Source organism: Motacilla alba, chromosome 5, assembly GCF_015832195.1.
Source record: "Motacilla alba alba isolate MOTALB_02 chromosome 5, Motacilla_alba_V1.0_pri, whole genome shotgun sequence".
NCBI lineage: Eukaryota > Metazoa > Chordata > Aves > Passeriformes > Motacillidae > Motacilla > Motacilla alba.
In genome coordinates, this window is record NC_052020.1 from 1,048,780 (window position 1) to 1,066,182 (window position 17,403).

At 40.4% G+C, this 17,403-nt stretch overlaps 1 protein-coding gene across 3 annotated transcripts in view; it reads left to right on the forward strand.

Moving 5' to 3' along the window:
• The window catches only part of GALNT18 (polypeptide N-acetylgalactosaminyltransferase 18), a 210,937-nt gene that overhangs the window by 176,965 nt on the left and 16,569 nt on the right, over window positions 1-17,403 (forward strand). For 2 of the 3 annotated variants that reach the window (XM_038139173.1, XM_038139174.1), the window contains exon 11: window positions 15,350-15,514. The exons of the other annotated variant lie outside the window; for it this stretch is intronic. In XM_038139173.1, the coding sequence (XP_037995101.1) occupies window positions 15,350-15,514 (165 nt within the window). The remainder of the gene's footprint in view (window positions 1-15,349; window positions 15,515-17,403) is intronic. 3 annotated transcript variants of the gene reach the window in all.

The following is a 17,403-nucleotide window of genomic DNA, read 5'->3' on the forward strand; positions in this document are numbered from 1 at the left end:
TGGAGTTCATCTGGTCCAACCCCCCTGCTTAAGCAGGGTTAGCTAGAGCAAGGAAAATATCTCATGATATTTTATTTTCCTATTCTATTCATAAATGCAGATGAAGCCCAGTTTATCTTGGGCAAGAGAAGAGTCCTCTGTGTGAGAAAATAATTCAATCTCTTCCCAACTCCAAGTTCCCCAAATTTGCTAACTCCAAGACAAATATGTTGTCTGGACAGGGCGGAAAAAAGATTCCATGATCTAAGGCCCATCACTTCCCCAAAAGGCTAAAAGCTCTCCAAGAATTGAGATAGATATAAAAGAAACTCTGGTATTTCTGACACCTTTTCTTTAAAGGAGCAAACCAAGCATTAAAGAAATAAGGTAACTATAACCAAATAGAGTAACCCAATGAAATGTTTAATATTCAGTACGAAACAGTGGCAGCAGTGAGTCAATAGTGTAAATAGCAGTGGGGATGGAGCCCCTAGCTGATCATGGAGGATAAACTCTGGGTGCTTTGGGATAACAGGACAGTGACTAAAGCTAATTTCAGCAAGGCTGGCCCCAGGATTTCAGTCAGTGCCTAATGAAATGCTTTCTGGGTAACAGTTATGAAATGGGCTTAATTAAATAATAATTAAATCAATAATTAATTGCAGTAAAGCAGCTGCAAACAAGTCTGAGAGATACTTTGTGCAACAGGAGAGTAAATCTGGTGCCCCATGTGCCATAGAGAATGTGAAGTTAGTTTTATTTAGAGAGTGCTCAGCACTATACCAGGATCAGGTAGGTTAGTGTTATTCAGCATCTCAGATGAGGATGTAGCCTGTCACCTCAGCTTCCCATTCATCTCCTGAATTGTTCTATGACTGTTGAAGGAACAAAATTTTCTGGCACCTCTTTTTAGGGCTGGTGCAATTTAATTCATGAGGAAAGGGCTCTGTTGGCTTGAAGCATGTTAAGAGATTTCATATTGAATGATCAGGACTGTGGGTAGTGTGATTTTACCTGTTCCACTGTCTTCCTGCAGTGGATCTGATAGGTGCGAGTCACAGAGTGAGTTGTACTGGAGACTGACAAATTTCTGCCCCAAGATTCTGCTTAAGAGGCTGACAGCAGTGGGCTTGGAAAGGAGCATGCTGAAGGAATAACTTGTAGCTGACTGTAGTTGAGTCCTGCAGGTGTGTACCAAGGGGAGATCTGGACCAGCAGTTGGTTGACTGAAAATCTGATGCTTTACTTCAGTCTGGTTTAGTCTGGGGGGAAGCTAAATACAATTAGTGTGGTTTTGGGTCAAACCTAGCTCTGCTCTTTCGGGGTTTTGCCACACTCAGTTCATGTCACAGGTCATGACAGCCCGGTGGGACAAGGACAGGGTGTGAGCTGCCTCTTTCCTGAGCTCCTGCACAGGCTGTCTGGGCCTTGGAGCTGTCTCTAGGAATTGAGAGGGTCGCTGTCCTCCCTCTGTACAGTGTGGAGTGGATACCTGGGGCAGGACTGCAGTGATGTTGTCTCCCCTTGGCAGTGTCCTAGCACAGCATTCCCTCTGTTGTGGACATGGTCCAGTGTCCCCGGGAAAGGAGGGGAGAATTCCATTCCATTCATTGTTAATTAATTCCCAAATCACTATTTCTCCAGTGCATGCCTCTGCCACCCCTGCCCTCTGAGGGAGCATCTAGCCCTAGACGGCCTGTGCAGGGGCAGAGATTTGTGCTTTAGGGACAATCTGCACAAAATAATACAAATCACTAAATAGTTTATTGTACTCTAGACAATTGTAATAATCCTTACTAGTGTTCCTATTCATATGCAAATTAAGAAGCTAACAATAATAATTGTTGTTGGTTTAGAACAATCAAAAGGATATTGTAAAATTAATTTACTTTAAAGAGGCTTGAAAGAACTATTATTTGTATTGTGAATATTCAGTGACTTTTAATTATGAGTGACTGATGTGCCTAGTTTTTGTATTAATCCTAAACAGCAAGACAGCAGGCTTTTCTTTAAGTCTGTGTCCTGTTGATACTGTTAGGGGATAATCTACTTCAGATATTAAAATAAAGCCTCCTAAGACATGCAGAAAATGCAGGGAAAAAGCTGACATAATCTGTCTTTGGTGCTGAGGGCGGCTCAGCGTCACAGCCCAGTGGTATCTCGGTGGCCTGGAGCTTAGCAGAGCCATTTTAGCTATTCAGTGTTGTACTTGAAGGTCATTTAAACATCCTGGGTTTAGAGCTGTTGGTTTTATTTTGCTGCCTCATCCATCTGATAAGCTGCTAGTCAGAAATCTGAGCCTCTTCTGCTTAGCCTGTGAAGGCTGAGTTTATATCTAGCCTTCACTGTATGACCGAGTGGCCTAGAAATGAAATTAAATGAAATGAATGAAAATGGGGGGAGATATCATACCATTTGCACGATTAAACAACATGCCTCTGCATATCACAGTATTTGCAGTTTCATTTCTTGCCAAGGTTTACAGCCTGTTTTGTGCAAAGGGCACAACAGAGTTGGCAACGTTTGCAGTTGTAAGAGAAGTGAAGCTCACCCAGCCAAGCACAGTAAGGCTTCCCTCACAGCCCGGGCAGTTGAATTAATGTCCTCCTTGACATCAAAGCAATTTTCTGCTTTTTGAACTGCTTTATTTGTTTATTTGTTCCTAGTTTAGAAAATCTTTTAAGACTTAAATACTCATGATAAGAAATCTTGGTGTATAGCTGCTTCTAATGGCATTATTCTTTTCCGTATTTCCATTAAAAATGCCATTAGCACAAAAAGTACATCTAGTGATAGAAATATATTAGGCGATGCTTTTTTTTGCCCTTCTCTTGGGTGCCAGAAGAGCAGAAGAAAAGAGGAATCTCTGGGATATGAGCGCAATATTCCAGCCCGACACACATCTCAATCTTACTTGCAGAGCCTTGTGAACTTGGCAATTTATTCATGAACACAGGCAGGATTGAAGCTCCAGCTTCTGCATGAGGTCATAGTGTGCAGGATCCTCATTTACATTCTAGATGTGACTTCTTTCTCTGAATGTCATTTGCTGTCACCCTGAAAACAGTGGAGCCACTCCTTCAAGACATTTGGCAGGCAGGGAAAGTGCCTACTCTAGTAAGGCACATATATTTGTCCACCTGCCTTGGAGAGCTTAAAAGTATTTCAGGGAAAAAAATTTCTTTTAGGATACAGTTGGGATGGATAAAACTTCATGAGCTCCTCTCAGTCAATGGAGAGAGACCCAACAGTAAAGAGTGAAACAAATCAGTTGAAGTGATAGGCTTTATTACTTGAAATACATTATCTACAGCTAAGGCATAATATTTTTACTTTTTGTAGGCTATTGTGATTAAGGATTTGCTTGGATTTTGATGCTGTCCATTTAAAATAGGAGAAATTATTTTCTTCAGCTTAATGGGCTTGACGTGGTTTAAGAGGAAAAATACTCCTGAGTGTACCCAGGTGGGAACAGAGTAACTTTCCTTTGTTCTCCATGAAAAGGAGACTGCACCAAGCTGCACCTCTCACCCCTGCCTGCTGAACAGCCACACTGCAGCCCCCATCAGCACAAACCCAAAGGGAAAGAAAGCCTTTGTTCTTTTATAAAAAGAGAAAAGCTTAACTGTTGATGACAGAGATAATCAACAAAAAATGATAAATGTGCTCTTTGCTTTGGTGGTTATCAGTCATGCCTGCAACATCAGAATTCAAGCTGTCTCGTCCATTTAATACTCTGTTGTGAAGTTGGCTGTTAAGTCATGTAAGTCGTTTAAAGAAAAGCACATCACAGCACAGACATCAGATGTCTGAAATTTTATTCATATTATGACAAAGCATGCAGCTAAACCTGACAGAGATCTCATTTGTTACAGTTTATTAAAAATAATGTTACTGAGCATGAAACTAGGCTACATATAGTATTTGCCTTTTCTGTCAATGTAGGCATGTATGACATGATAACCTGAGGCAAATAGTGTCAGGTTTTACTCTGAAAAGTGACTAATTCTAACCTGGGAAAAAACCTACAGAAGTACCCACTGAGCAGCTCAAGTGGCAGAGCTTGATACAAAAACTGCTGTTTGTCACTGGAACTGCAGCACTGAATGTTCTGTGCATGGAAATGCACAATGTACCTGCAAGTAATGAGCCCTTAGAATGGTGTTCCCAGATGGCAGTATCTCAGCTGTAAGACAATTCCTGAAACTACCTGATGGACAAAACACTGAAGAAGACTGTCTGTGTGATTGCTGTGCATCTGTGCTGAGTTTCTCTCACATTCTTGAGTTTGAACAAAGTGAAATTCTTTTTCATTCTTTTTGTTTTGGTGTTTGAGGCCCTCTGCTGCACTGCAGGGGTTTCTTTCCCTCCTCACTCTGTTGGAACACTGGTAGTGCTCCAGGCCACTGGAGCTTCTCACGCTATGGGTCTCCAGATGGGTTGTGTTCCAACTTTCATAATATGCATAATAAGACTTTCAGAGTATAATTATTTCGGAGAGGTTAGGAGGTCAAGGGGGAGGTTAAAACTGCTGCTGAAGGAAGCACTGCTGATAGGACTAGGTGGAAACTTCAGAGCTTCATTTTTGTCAAAGTGCTCTGACACGCTGGGATGTTCTAGGTTATTATTTCAGTTTTAATTTCCATACTAATTTTGGCATTGCCATTGTAACTGAAGTCTCTAAGCGGGTTCTTTGGTTGCAGGTAGTTTGACATTTCAATTTGGCTTCTCAAAGGTGCTTGCATGAGGGTCACTTTATAAACTTAACTCTGGCTGATGAACTCTTGTGGTTGTATTGTTCTTTGGGGTTTCCCTGTGGGGGAAGAATATGTCCTTGCTAGTAGTGGGAAAAAAAACCAGAAGAGAAATTGTCACTAACCAACTTAGGTTAAAATGTGTTCACTTCTGTGTAGAATTTTTAGTGTCTTTATTTTATTGTCTTTAGCACAAAAAGTAACTGCATTTTAGAGAATTTTTTTTCTTGAATTTGCATGTGTTGGTGTCAATGTAGTACCTCTGGAAAACTGACATCAAATGCAGATGTGATTCTAAGAATGGGTGAGACTGGCTCATCTGATCTTAGAAACAGATTTGTGATTCCTTTCAGTGAAGCCAGGAGAAAGAATAGGCCTGTGTGTTAAGATATACCTGGAGGGAGCTGGGGATTCTTCCAGAGTTGTGCAGTAACTACCTTCCTTTGTTGCTGTCACAAAATGATGAAAAATTACAGCACTTGGGGAACACAAGAGGAATTAAAGGACCTCTGTATCCACAGTCATTGCTCACTGCCATACAAAATTAAACATGACAGGGCTGGATTACAAAGCAAAACTAAATGAATCTACAAACTGAAAACCTCAAACAAACAAGCAAGAACCTCAAAACCCTTGAGATCAAGGTGTTCACTCTAGAGCATCTTAAGAGGGTGTGGCATTTGGTTGTAATTTGCCTTAACTTATCCCTTGTAGACAAAAAAATTCATCAAATTTAGTTTAGAAAACATAATAGGGGTAGAAATAATACAATTTCTTTTTAGAAAAATCTCAGAAGGTTATACCACTAGAAGAACCACTTTCTGAGGAGTGGTAAGCCACATGATACATCCCTGGCACTGCATGTTTTTTATTGTTATGCTTATTATTGCAGTTCTAGGCACTCCAATAATTACCCAGATGTCTTTTATATCAAGTGCTCTACAACCTCAGAATAAAACCTACACCCTTGACTTGAAGAGCTACAGCCTACAAACAGAGTATTAGAAACAGGAGATAGATTCTGGGAGAGAGGAGAAGGGAATGCTAGGACCTACTGACAGAGCATTCTTGGATTAATCAGAAAAATTAAAATTACTGTTTTATTTTTTTCTTTTTGAACATTTGGGAAATTCTGTGGAATGAGCAGAGAACAATGAAGGCTGGCGATTAGGAGCTGGATGATAAGCTGGTGGTACTTGCTTGGCTGCTAAGTAACATGAAAAGGGTTCAGAAGGGCTTTGAAAATGAAGACAGGCAAGTTTAAGCAGTGTGGAAAACAGAACAAGAGGAAAGATATACTGCCTTTCAGAAAGGCAGCCTGAAAACCGAAATTCAGAAGCATTCAGGAGGGATTTGAAGTGGGCATGAATCTTGACATCAGTGAGGAAACCAACAAGGGTCAACTTTAAGTGGAAAAGTTGTATTTTATTGCAGGAAAAATAGTCTGTATGGCAAGATGTGATGATTGGGAAGAGGTTCAAAGTGAAGATGTGCATTACATAAACACACAATTATCTGAACATGACTGTGCCTATTCTAATTTGGAGGTCTAGCTATGAAAAGGTATAAAAACCTGCTTTTAAAGTTATTGATGCTGAGCTACCAAATGCTTACACACAGATGGCAGTGAACTAGCTCAGATTTTAATTTGCCTGGAAGTCAGCTCTGCTTTAAAGGATGGACCAGTGAATCAGCATGTGGAAACAAAGGCTGTTTGTTTCCTGGTGAGTATGTGTTGAAGGAAAAGAAAACAGGGTAAGAAAGACATGAGGCTCTTTAGGAATGCACAAAGAAAACTGTGAAGGTTAAAGAGAGATTAGTGGGAAAGGGTGAAGGAAACTGCAGCTAGGTGCAAGTCACAGGAGCCATAAGACAACATGTTTTTAAAAAAGCAGGACACAGATGCCAGAATGGTTCTGGATTTTTTTGCTGCCTTTTTTTTCTTGTGGAAGAGATGTAGAGTTCTTGTGTAGAGAAAAGAGCAAAACCCAGAGAAACATTTGGAACCAAATCAAGTAAATTTTAATTTATCCAGGTCCTGTTAATTCTGTGCTTACCAGAATTAGGAGAACTATGGCAGTAAATACTGAGGGCATATATAAAACCCATGATTGACGGCTTTATTCAATTTAAAAAGTGGAGCTTAAGTAATAGGATTTTTGTTTGCTTGTTTAAAATAAAATCAAAGCAGAATACCAAATTAGGCAACACCAGAATTAGGTATTCCACTGCAATATGAGTTCATGAATTTAAATTAAAAAGAAAAGATCTGGCACTTAGTGCATGTCTATTTTCTATCAAAATGTTAACATATTTGTGGTTTTAGGCCTGTATTTCTAGCACCACACTGTATTATTTAAAGTTTCTGAGCACCTTGGTTTTATTACTATCAAATATTGTCACTCTGAGTTCAGGTCTGAATTAGTGCATGGACATGAAGGAGAGCAAGTAGGTCAGCTAATCAGTATGCTGGTGACTTAATTCAGGAGATACAAATCTGAACACTGAAGTGAAATAGTGAATCTCACTTTAGTACAATTAAAATCTAAGTTAAGGTGTTGCTACACTTGGTGTACCAGAGCTGTTTGTCAGCTCTTCACTAAGGCAAGATTCTAAGTTAATTGATCCTCAACATGGATAAAGTATCCTCATAATGGTTTTAAAGTTGAATCATCAGGTTGAAAACCTGCCTCCAAAACCAGCCTGAATCTTCTGAGGGTTGACCTGTGGCTTAGGGGTGACTTTCTATGATTCTCAGCCCGTGTTCTCATGTATTTCCTTCCTCAGCAGTGTTCTAGGGCAGCACGAGACACAGAGATGCTGTTGCTACAGGACAGCACAGCCTCTCTCCTCTGCCACTGCCTACATGAATAGTAAATGGGAAAACACTTGATTTTTATCTTAGTGATGTATATGTTTGTGTTGGTCAGAATGAACTTGGATTCTGTTGGGCATTTTCTAATCAGGGTTGGAAAGCTCTTTCTTTCTGATGTATTTACGTAGAAAGAAATGCCAGAATAGGAATCAGGAGCAATACAAACAGCCAAGTAAAGGAAATGGGAGCTAAGTCTGGATTTACTGGAATCCACCAGACTGCTCCTTAGCTGGAGTTACAGTCAAGTATGAATCTGCAATGAGACTTTGGACCTAGTATGTTAATATATTAATCCTGACAAAAAATGACTTCGTGGATTCATTTGGAAAAAAATATGGTTCAGAGATGGAATAAAGCAGTGGTGAATCAGGCTTCTTATCCCTCAGTTATTATGCCAAAGGCAAAGTAGCAAATAAATACTTCTGGTGGTGAGCATTAAGTTTGCTCATTATAAATGCAGAGACATGTACCAGTCTCCAGTGTGATTTCATCTGGGAACACTGCCATAAGGATTACAAATGGCTTTCAGCCTGAAAATTGGTATGTATTGCTCTAAACTTACAGTGGGGAGTTGGCAATTTATCCTTCAGATAATCATCTTGTGTTAAGTTGAACATCTAAGTGTAATTTTTTTGCTACATGATAAACCAGCTCCTATGAATAATTTACTGCAACTGGCAACCCACTTCAGCTCTGAAGTCTTTATGAAGTCTGGTGGCTTTTCAAAATTTAATAACAAACTTGGAGCCAAAAATCCCATCACACTCAAAGTCAGTGGAATTTCAGTGTTAATTGCAATGGGAATCACAATTTGACCTCTTAGGGCAAACTTCTCAAGGACAGAAGTTCTTTGTGACATCATTGAAAAGGCCAAAGCTGTGCATTTGTGTCCAAGTAAGCAGAGCTCATTTACCCTCCCCTGTACTCTACAGCATCATGGGCGGCTGTGCAGATTTTATCTTGTGTAGGTGTTTGAAATATTTTCACTGGGCAAAAAAAATGTTGGTTGAATTACCTTGGGTTTAATTTCTCCCGTGGCAGATTCAGGTGTGTTCTGCACTGTGCCGCTGCAGCACAGCACACAATATGTGAGTGTTGCACCAAAATTATCCCTCCAGCCCTTCCGGAAACCTGCCAAGGCCATCAGCTTGGTGATTTTCAGAAAGAGCAGCGGCACCTTGCAGTTTGGCAGGCCCTGACTGAGTGGCTGATCTGTGCCAGCGAGGCCTGTCCCACCCTTTTGGTCTGGCTCTGTCTGACCAGGCTGGGCCAGAGCTGAACTGCAGGAGGGAATTCTGTGGATCGTGCTTAGCATCATCCCCCTGTGTAAAACAAAAACAACCAAAACTTCTCATAGATCTTTAATATCAGCAAAGAAGTATTCCACATGCATGTGCTAGGTTCCATCTACATTATCTCAGCTCTAACCCTTTATAAATCACTAACTCTTATTTTCTGATTTTGAGCCTTCTTGCTCAGCTGTGCTTTGTGCTGTGCTCCCTCCATGCCCCCTGTGTGTGCGCTGTGCAGGGCTTTTCAGGGAGCACTAGCAGAGCAGAGGACAAACTCTTCGGCAGTGACAGGGCTGTGCAAGTGATATTTCAAGATTACAGCCAAAAGCAGAATTTGTCTCGGAGGAGATGGGTGGAAAAGAAGGACCAAAAGACCCTTTGTTCTGAATGTAGCAGCTGAGATTTAGGGGAGACTGTGACTCCAAGCATAAACTCTCAGTTTTCTTTTCCCTGCTGATTTGCTACATGAGATTGCATCAGGAGAGAGGGGAGTCCTGGCATTCCCCAAAAATGAGCAAGGGTATGGCTTGGTGCAATGACAAATAAAGGGTGAAGCTGCTTCTCCTTACTTCTGGAGGTGGTCTGAGTAGCAGTACTGAATGCAGCTCTTCTTTTCATTGCAGTATTGTAAGCTTTCTTGATAGTGCAGCAAACTCTTAGAAAATGTTAAGCTTAGAATATTAAATAGAAAAAAATAACATGGAACAAACTAGTTCACCTGAAATGCATGTGTAGAGAACATTTAAAACACCTAATTTTCTCTAATAGTTCCTAATTATTATGATGATTTCCTGAGAATCCTGTGCAGCTCTCAGCTACCACTCATTCATGTTCTCATGAATCCTTTAGATATCCTTTAGATATCTTTTTTTTCAGGACAAATAAATGTTTTTCTTAAGAAAAAAAGATAAATTGTTTAACAAAAACAAGTATGCCTTGACTAAACCTCACACTTTCACCTCATATGAGGATTTGGGGAGCCATTTTATTAGTTTTAATTATGTGATACCAATCTCAGTTTTCTTGTCTTAATGTGAATAGACAGAGAGATTATTGGGTAGAGCAAAATGAAGCGATGCCTTTAGATAGGACACTTCTAGTAAAATAAATTCAAGAGATCTACAGACTAATTGTTCCTTCAGTTGGAAGGTGTCAGTTTAGAGATAAAAGGGCATTTGCAAGACAAGTTTCTCAGCAGATATTAAAAATACTGGAAACAATTTACAAGAAATCCCCACATTTTACAGTCTGGGGGAAGATTATTTATGAGGAGTTTAGTTATGAGAACACATGGTCTTTGAGATCACAAAAGAGACTGGAACAGAAGCCTCGTGGCAGACACCTCTGTCATGCTCTGAAGGCAACCAGTGTGCTTCTCTTCAGACCCAGGTGGGAAACCTCTGTTACTTTATTCATTTGCTTGCTGCAGACCTTTAGATTGATAACCCAGGGGTTTGTTTTGAAGAATTTCTTTCCCATCACTTCAGTCTGCTGCGAGCCCCAGGCTCCCAGGGAACGTTTCCTGAGGTCTCTGAATGCAGCTGGACCTGCCCGGAGCAGGCAGCCCGTGGCAGCCTCCAGAGTCAGCCTGTCCCCGTGTGCACGGCACTCACCCACCTGGTGGGACAGTGCTTGAAGGGGAGGTGGCAGTGCCAAAGGCTCAGGCCACACATTGAGACTTTGTGGATCACAAATCCTGCCCAGGTTTTTACAGAGTTTCTCACTGACAGTAATGCTGAATCCTTGCAGCTTCACTTTTGGAGAAGGTAAGAGCCTTATGTCAAACCTAACTGATTTCCTGAACAGAAGTGCTCCCTGCCAGGTGCCCAGGGGACATGGTTGTACATCAGTGCTGCTGGAGTGAAAAAACAAGATGGGAATATGCTGTGGGCTAGAACAGACTAATGAAATGTAAGGAGGCTTATTTTGTTACAGACGAAGGGAGCTGCTACCTGGTGCTTTGGTACCAATATTCAAGCAGGATTCTTCCTGTGGAAATTCAGTAGCTCCTCTGGGACTATGTGTTTGATGGTGATGTGAAAATGTGTGCTTGTTTTGCTAAGGAGCTTGGAATGAATGCTGTAAATCAGCATACAGCAAGTGTCTTGACTTCAGTGGATCGAAATAAATTTTTGGTGAAGGTCTAGTCCCTTGAACAAGCACTGCCTTGACATTTTCTGTTGTAGCTCAGATGAAAAGTCCAAGTTCTAAGTAAAATTTTCGAAGTTACCCCAGCAATTTAACAGTTCATATTTAGTGTTCAGTCATTTGGACTTCTAGGACAGTACTGGAGTGGTTGTTCAACAAATCACTGCCCTGAATAACGCAGAATTTCTGTCCTGTTGTGTTGGTTGATGGCGATGTTTGCTATATTGTAGAACAAATGTACTAGTGAAATGCATTTCACCTGTGTCTTTTCAAGTGTTTTAAACAAGAGTGCCTCAATTGTCCATTTTGTGCTGAAGTGCCCTGCAAAACAGCTTGTGTGCTTGTTGATGCTTCTTAAAAGCATCCTCCTAAAGAAGGAGGATGTATTTAACAGCTTGTTTAAATGACAAGTGCAAGCTGTGTGTTTATGCAGCTACAGGATGTTAAAGCATGAGCATGGTTTTAATCTGTAAGGCTGTACTTTACCTGAAGGCCAAGTTAAAATATGTTCGAAAAAAAGGCAAAGTGCGCGTAGCTAACCTGTACATTTTGAGAGGGTGATTCAGTTCATGTAACTCAGGTAACCTCCTACAGCCTGCTCCAGACAACTAATTTGTGTACCATCCTTAAACAAAAAAAACCCAAACAAAACAAAACAAAACAAAAAAAAATCCCACACCAAAAAAACCAAACAAAAATGCAAAACAAAACAAAACAAATAAAAAACCTTCAGAAAGTATTTTGGAAAATGCAAGTAAGCAAACAGAAACAGGAAGGTCTTGTATGAAAGCAATTAAAGTATTTTGAATATATGAAATTGTTTAAAGGGAGGCTTTAGCATGGTTTCATGTTTAGTAGCTTTAGGTTTCAGACTAGAAAAGTAATCAGTAACAGTTAATTCTCTTTTACCAAATGGATCTGCTCCCTTCATCCCAACAGAATTATTGTTATGTTCTCTCTGTGCAGGGACTGTTTAAGTCTCAGGGTGGGAGAGAGGAACCAGGGGCTGTTGGTAGGTTTTAAGAAAAGCTTTCTGGCCAAGTGCAACACAAACCAGTACCTTCCTGTTGGCTAACATGTGTTACTCTGATTTTTTAAGACTTTGCTAAGCCTTCTGCTGTTTGCATTCTTATAATAAACTTTTTTACACACAATTTTATAAATAACTTATATTTTATATTCTTTCATGGAAGAGGAGAGAATTGATGGACTCTTAGTTTGTCTAGTGTCATTGGAGAGGTGGCACTGTCACCCTCCAATCTATTGTCACTTTTAGAAAACTATAAATGTTAGAGTCAAAAAATAAAAGTCTCTTTTTTTGTTCACCTGGAGAGCAGCAGTGTCCGTGTCGTCATTTTGTGTCGTATTGCGACAAACGTGCTGCTCAAATTGAATTTTTAGAGGTTGTGTGTTTTTTATTTGATTCCTCCAGTACAAAAACACAGCGGTCAAGCTGCAAGGTTGTGCTACGTTTTAAATTCTGAAGTGAAATAAGAAATTGATTTATTGTATAAGAGACTAAAATGTTTGTAATGATACATAGAACAGTTAAATATTGTCCACATTACTGGATAAGCAAAGCAACATCTTGGAAGAGCCTTGCTGCACAGGCTGCCATCCTGCCACGTTCTGTTTTAGTTCGAGCTTATGCCCCTTACCGAGCTGAAAGGTGCCTTTCCCAGCACTAGGTGAGAATTCAGGATTTCTCACCTCTTTTTCTAACTGGCCCTCAATGAAACACACAGTTATATTAGCAGGTAGGCTCTCTTAATTAGCAACCTGCTAATCAAATCTGTTTGATTGTTCTGCTTCTGTACAGTTCTGCCAACAAGCAGAATTGAGTAGTTCCTCCAGCCAGAGCCACGGTTCTGCTTGTGCCCAGGAAGAGCCCAGGCTGAACCATTGCTGCCCTGACACCAGAAGAAGCTGGTAGAGCTGTAGTATGAGCTGGGTTTGCTCTGTCCCTCCAGAAGGTGAAACTATTACCTGCAGCCTTTGGGCCATGCTGCAAAAGGCTGAGGTGTGTGAGCTGATAAAAATAGGTCAGCCACAGGGGTTTGCAGGCACACTGCTTTCTTTGTGCAGACCTTAAGCCATAGAATGCACCTCTCAGAGTGGCAGCCAAGCCTGCTCATTTGTTTCCAGTGACTGATATGTATCATTAAGGAAAAAAAAAACAAAACAACCCCCCCTTTATGTTCTTGTGTCATGTTTTCTGTAGTGGCAACATGCTGAAATGAAATATCCCTTCCTATTAGTTAAAAAATTTAAATAACTGACAATTTCCCTTTGTGTTTCCTACTAGTAATTTCAGGTAAGAGGTAAATGAGCTGCAACAAAAAGTTCATCTGTGGGGCGTCCTAACAATCCCCTTTTAAGATCATCTTGATCTTATAGCCTTGCTCGGTCACTACCTCAGTTTCTCAAAAAACCTTGTCTGAATAGATCATACACATGTCTAAAATAGTTGCTCTTGGCCTGTCTAGAAAGTGCACTCTAAATGTTTATCAGTTTTCTAAGGCATCAGTTCTGTTTGCAGGAATGTTAATGACCTGAGTTGTGGATGCAGAGTGATCTTGTTACAGTTCTTACAGTTTACTTCAATCCTTACTTCAATCATAACCATCCATTCTTGAAATGTGCTCTGCCAGTTCCTTTTGTTACCCTGCTCTCCTCCTGTAGGGCATGACTGAACTATTCAGCTTCTCTCTGTTCAACCTCTTAAAACTTTCACTCACCTCACTTCAGCCAGCTCAGGCTTGTTGTTGTTTCTGTGCGGTGAAAACAATGAAACTTCATTAAGGGGGCAAAACCTTGGATTAGTCTAAACCCTTAATGGGAATTTAATTAACTTTAATGCAGCTCTGGCAGGTTACATCTGCCCTGGCAGTGTTACAGGAGGGTAAACTGGGGATGCAGTCTTGCCCAAAACACCATTTGTTGTGATTGTATTCAATCCCTGCATTGACTGCTTCCAGCATTCCATTTATTTATTTATTTATTTATTTATTACGTGAAGCTGGAAAATCTTTCATCAGACCTGGCTTGTTCTGCTTTTCTGCTTTCTCTCCTATTTTACCAGAGTTTTCACGAATGAGAACACTGACACATAGAACAATTTACAACACCAACAATGAACAAATAGCAGGAAAATCTGGGCACCAAGAAGATTCCCAAACACACCCAGCATAATTTCCAGTTTCCCTTTGGTTTCAGACAAATAGAATGGCTACAGTAAATGACAGGGGCATTAATTTGGTGCTTCTGTCCTCTCTTGTCTGTTGTGACTCTGTCACCACTGAGTTATCGCAGACTTAACACCTACAGCATGTTCCCATTTCATCTTTCTCATGGTCCTTCCAAGAAAAAGGTCTGATTTCAGCAAAAGAAATTCTATTTGTGATTAGCAATCAGGCAATCCCGGCATGGTCCTGTGTTACCTTCCTGGGCTTGCATGTAACCTGCCAGTCTGAAAGAGGACATATCACCTCCATCCTTCCCCTTCTTTTTCTTTCTTCTAGAGAAACCTTCCACATATCTTTGTAGTCAAACAGAGTAGAAAGAATTTGTATAACATAATGAACTCATGTCTTTGGTCCCAGCTGTAATCCCTGAGGCCACTGAGGGCCCTTCTTTGCTAGAAATACAGAGCAGCCAGTGTCTGTCCCTTTTCCTTGTCTCTTGTATCTAAGTGTATTGACATACAAAATGTAAAATGAGAACAAATGACTTGAAAGATGGCCATTCTGTTCTAGCTCATGCCTGTATCTGTCCCCAGCTGCTAACAACTTTTTTTTTCTATATAGTAGCTGCTTCAAGTCTGGGTTTTAGCATTTGTTTGCAGAAAACCTTAATTTATCTATCTGTCCTATAAAAGACTGAGATGCTCTGAACTCCTGTGCTGCTGTTCTCTTTTTTTACCTCTCCAGTGAGGTATTACCCTCAGATGAAATAGTCTAAGCAGAGCTGATGGCCATATTCAAGCCAATCCCAGGGTGTGTATCTTCCTCTTTGAAGACACTCAGCATGACCACAGAAAGCAGAAGTAAAAATGATGGGACAATAAGCAGTTGTATTTGCATATTTCTTTTTAAATACTTAACCAGGATTTAAGCAATTAATTGTTGATTTAGACCAACTTTTAAAATGTTGTGTTGCTTCCTGCATGAAAGGAGATAATTTAAAAGCCACTATGGGGTCAGCCTGCTGCTATTCAGCATATTTATCTTTGCATTGGCTTTTGGGTGAAAGTGCTGCTTCTGTGTAGAGGCCACAAATCCTGTTTGTGCTTCCTGTTGCAGAATGTTTATTACACAAGCAGTCAGCAGCTCCACGTGGGTGTTCTGAGCCCCACGATCGACGATGATGACAACAGATGCCTGGTGGATGTGAACAGCAGGCCCAGGCTCATTGAATGCAATTATGCCAAAGCCAAGAGAATGAAGCTTTACTGGCAATTTACTCAGGTAATTCTTACCCGGCAGCCATTTCAGAAAGTTTTAAAGCTCTGTTTCTGTGTTGAAGTGTGAGTAATCTGTTTATTAACAGAACAGAACCAGATTTAGCCTCGTTTCCTTTGCACAGAGCCAGGAAGCTGGTGTTCAGTTTTGATCCCAATGTCAGCTACCTCAGTAGGGTACAAAACTTGTATTATATTTTCTGAGTTCACCATGAATAACTTGTTTCTAAGCAGAGTACTGTTATGGAGGGTGGGGAAAAGGTTATTTCAGTAGAGTCAGATGCAAAGCAACCTATTTAGGAATGAGGAACATAAATCTGTTTCTTTTTTTTTTTAGAAGTAGCTACTCACAAATGGTGGTAGTGGATCACTGGTGATAACAGCCTCATAAGGAGCTAGTTTTGCAGTTTCTTTTTTAAAAAGGCTCATGCTTTTACACATGAGTGTGAGAGATGCTCAAGGAAAGGCTGAGAGGTGCTTTCATAGGGATGAGGATGCTGACAGGACACTAAGGCCAGGCCTGGTGTCTGCATTCATAACTGATTTAGAAACATAAGGGAGAGTAAAGAAGCCACAAAAGTTCTGGGGCTAGAAAAGGTGCTCTAACCCTTAGGGAGATCACTCTGGTTTAGCTGAGAGGAAGTGGCAGGGTGACTCAAGGCATCTCAGTGTTTCCACAGAGGGGTATAGGTTACCCTGAAGACAAAACAGGTTCCAGTGGTTGGAAGCCAAAGGCAGTCAAAATCTGTTTTTCAAAGAAAGATGAATTTTTCCTAAGGTAAGTTTAACACAGTGGAACTTTGCCATGTCAGGTGCTGGCATGCTGGTGAATCAATGAAATGGAATTACATTACTTTCTAAAACCACATGCATGATGTAGCTGCTGGGGCAGATGTCATAGCTAGTGTGAGTTTGCCTGGTATCACCGTTGCTCCTCCGCAGGTTTGAGTAACTAGTTGAGTACTCCAGCCCACAGGCTGAGGCTCACCATTAAAAGCAATTTTTTTTCCTGCATTTAATTTTTCTGTAACATCCACGTGGATTTGCAAATATCTTTTCTGTCAACTCAGTGATTTCTTTAGTAGCCATTATCCATATACTGTAGGACATTTGTAATACAGTTAGCATCAATCTTGGTGCAGAAAGTATCTGGACATTAATCAGTAAAGCACAGTTTTAGCTTATTTTGTATTTATACTTGAAAGTCATCTAGGACTTTAGGAGGTAGCTCTCAAGCAACAGATGTTAAATCCCTAAATTGGCCACTCGAGGGCAAAGTTTTAAATTAAATCTTCTCACAAATTTTAACACTAGTCTTTTCATTAAGGGAGCCTCACTGTATCCATCTCCGCACTTGATTTTTTTATACCATTTCTAAAATGTATAACTGAAATTGAAGAGTATTTCAGTAACATTTTAGCATGGTGCACCTATCCAGTGATTGCACTGTATACCCCAAAGTTTTGGTGACAATTAATGGTTTCTACTCCAGGATACTACTGCTATTTCATGATACTGATTATGTTAGATCTTTCTTTGGGGGCAGGGGGCAGCAGTAGAAGGCCTTGCTAATTTAGTAATTAAAATCTTTAAAAACAGGATTTAGCAGTATTAGGGGTGTTGCAATTCCATGTTCCAGCTACAGTCTCTCAAGGAAGGTGCAGCCCTGGTAAACTCGACTCCATGGCCTCTCTCTTCCTTCTGCAAAGGAACATCTCCCTGAGAGAAGTGAAAACTAGTTAGTTGTTTCTTCATGATAAATTAAGAGACAAATGAAAGAATTAAAAGTTTTCTGTTCAAAAAGGATTTTGCTAAGACCCAATACAATTAAAATGTCATTACTGCTCAACAGGGTACATTCTGTAAGTTAGAAGAAAGTTAATGAATGTAATCAGG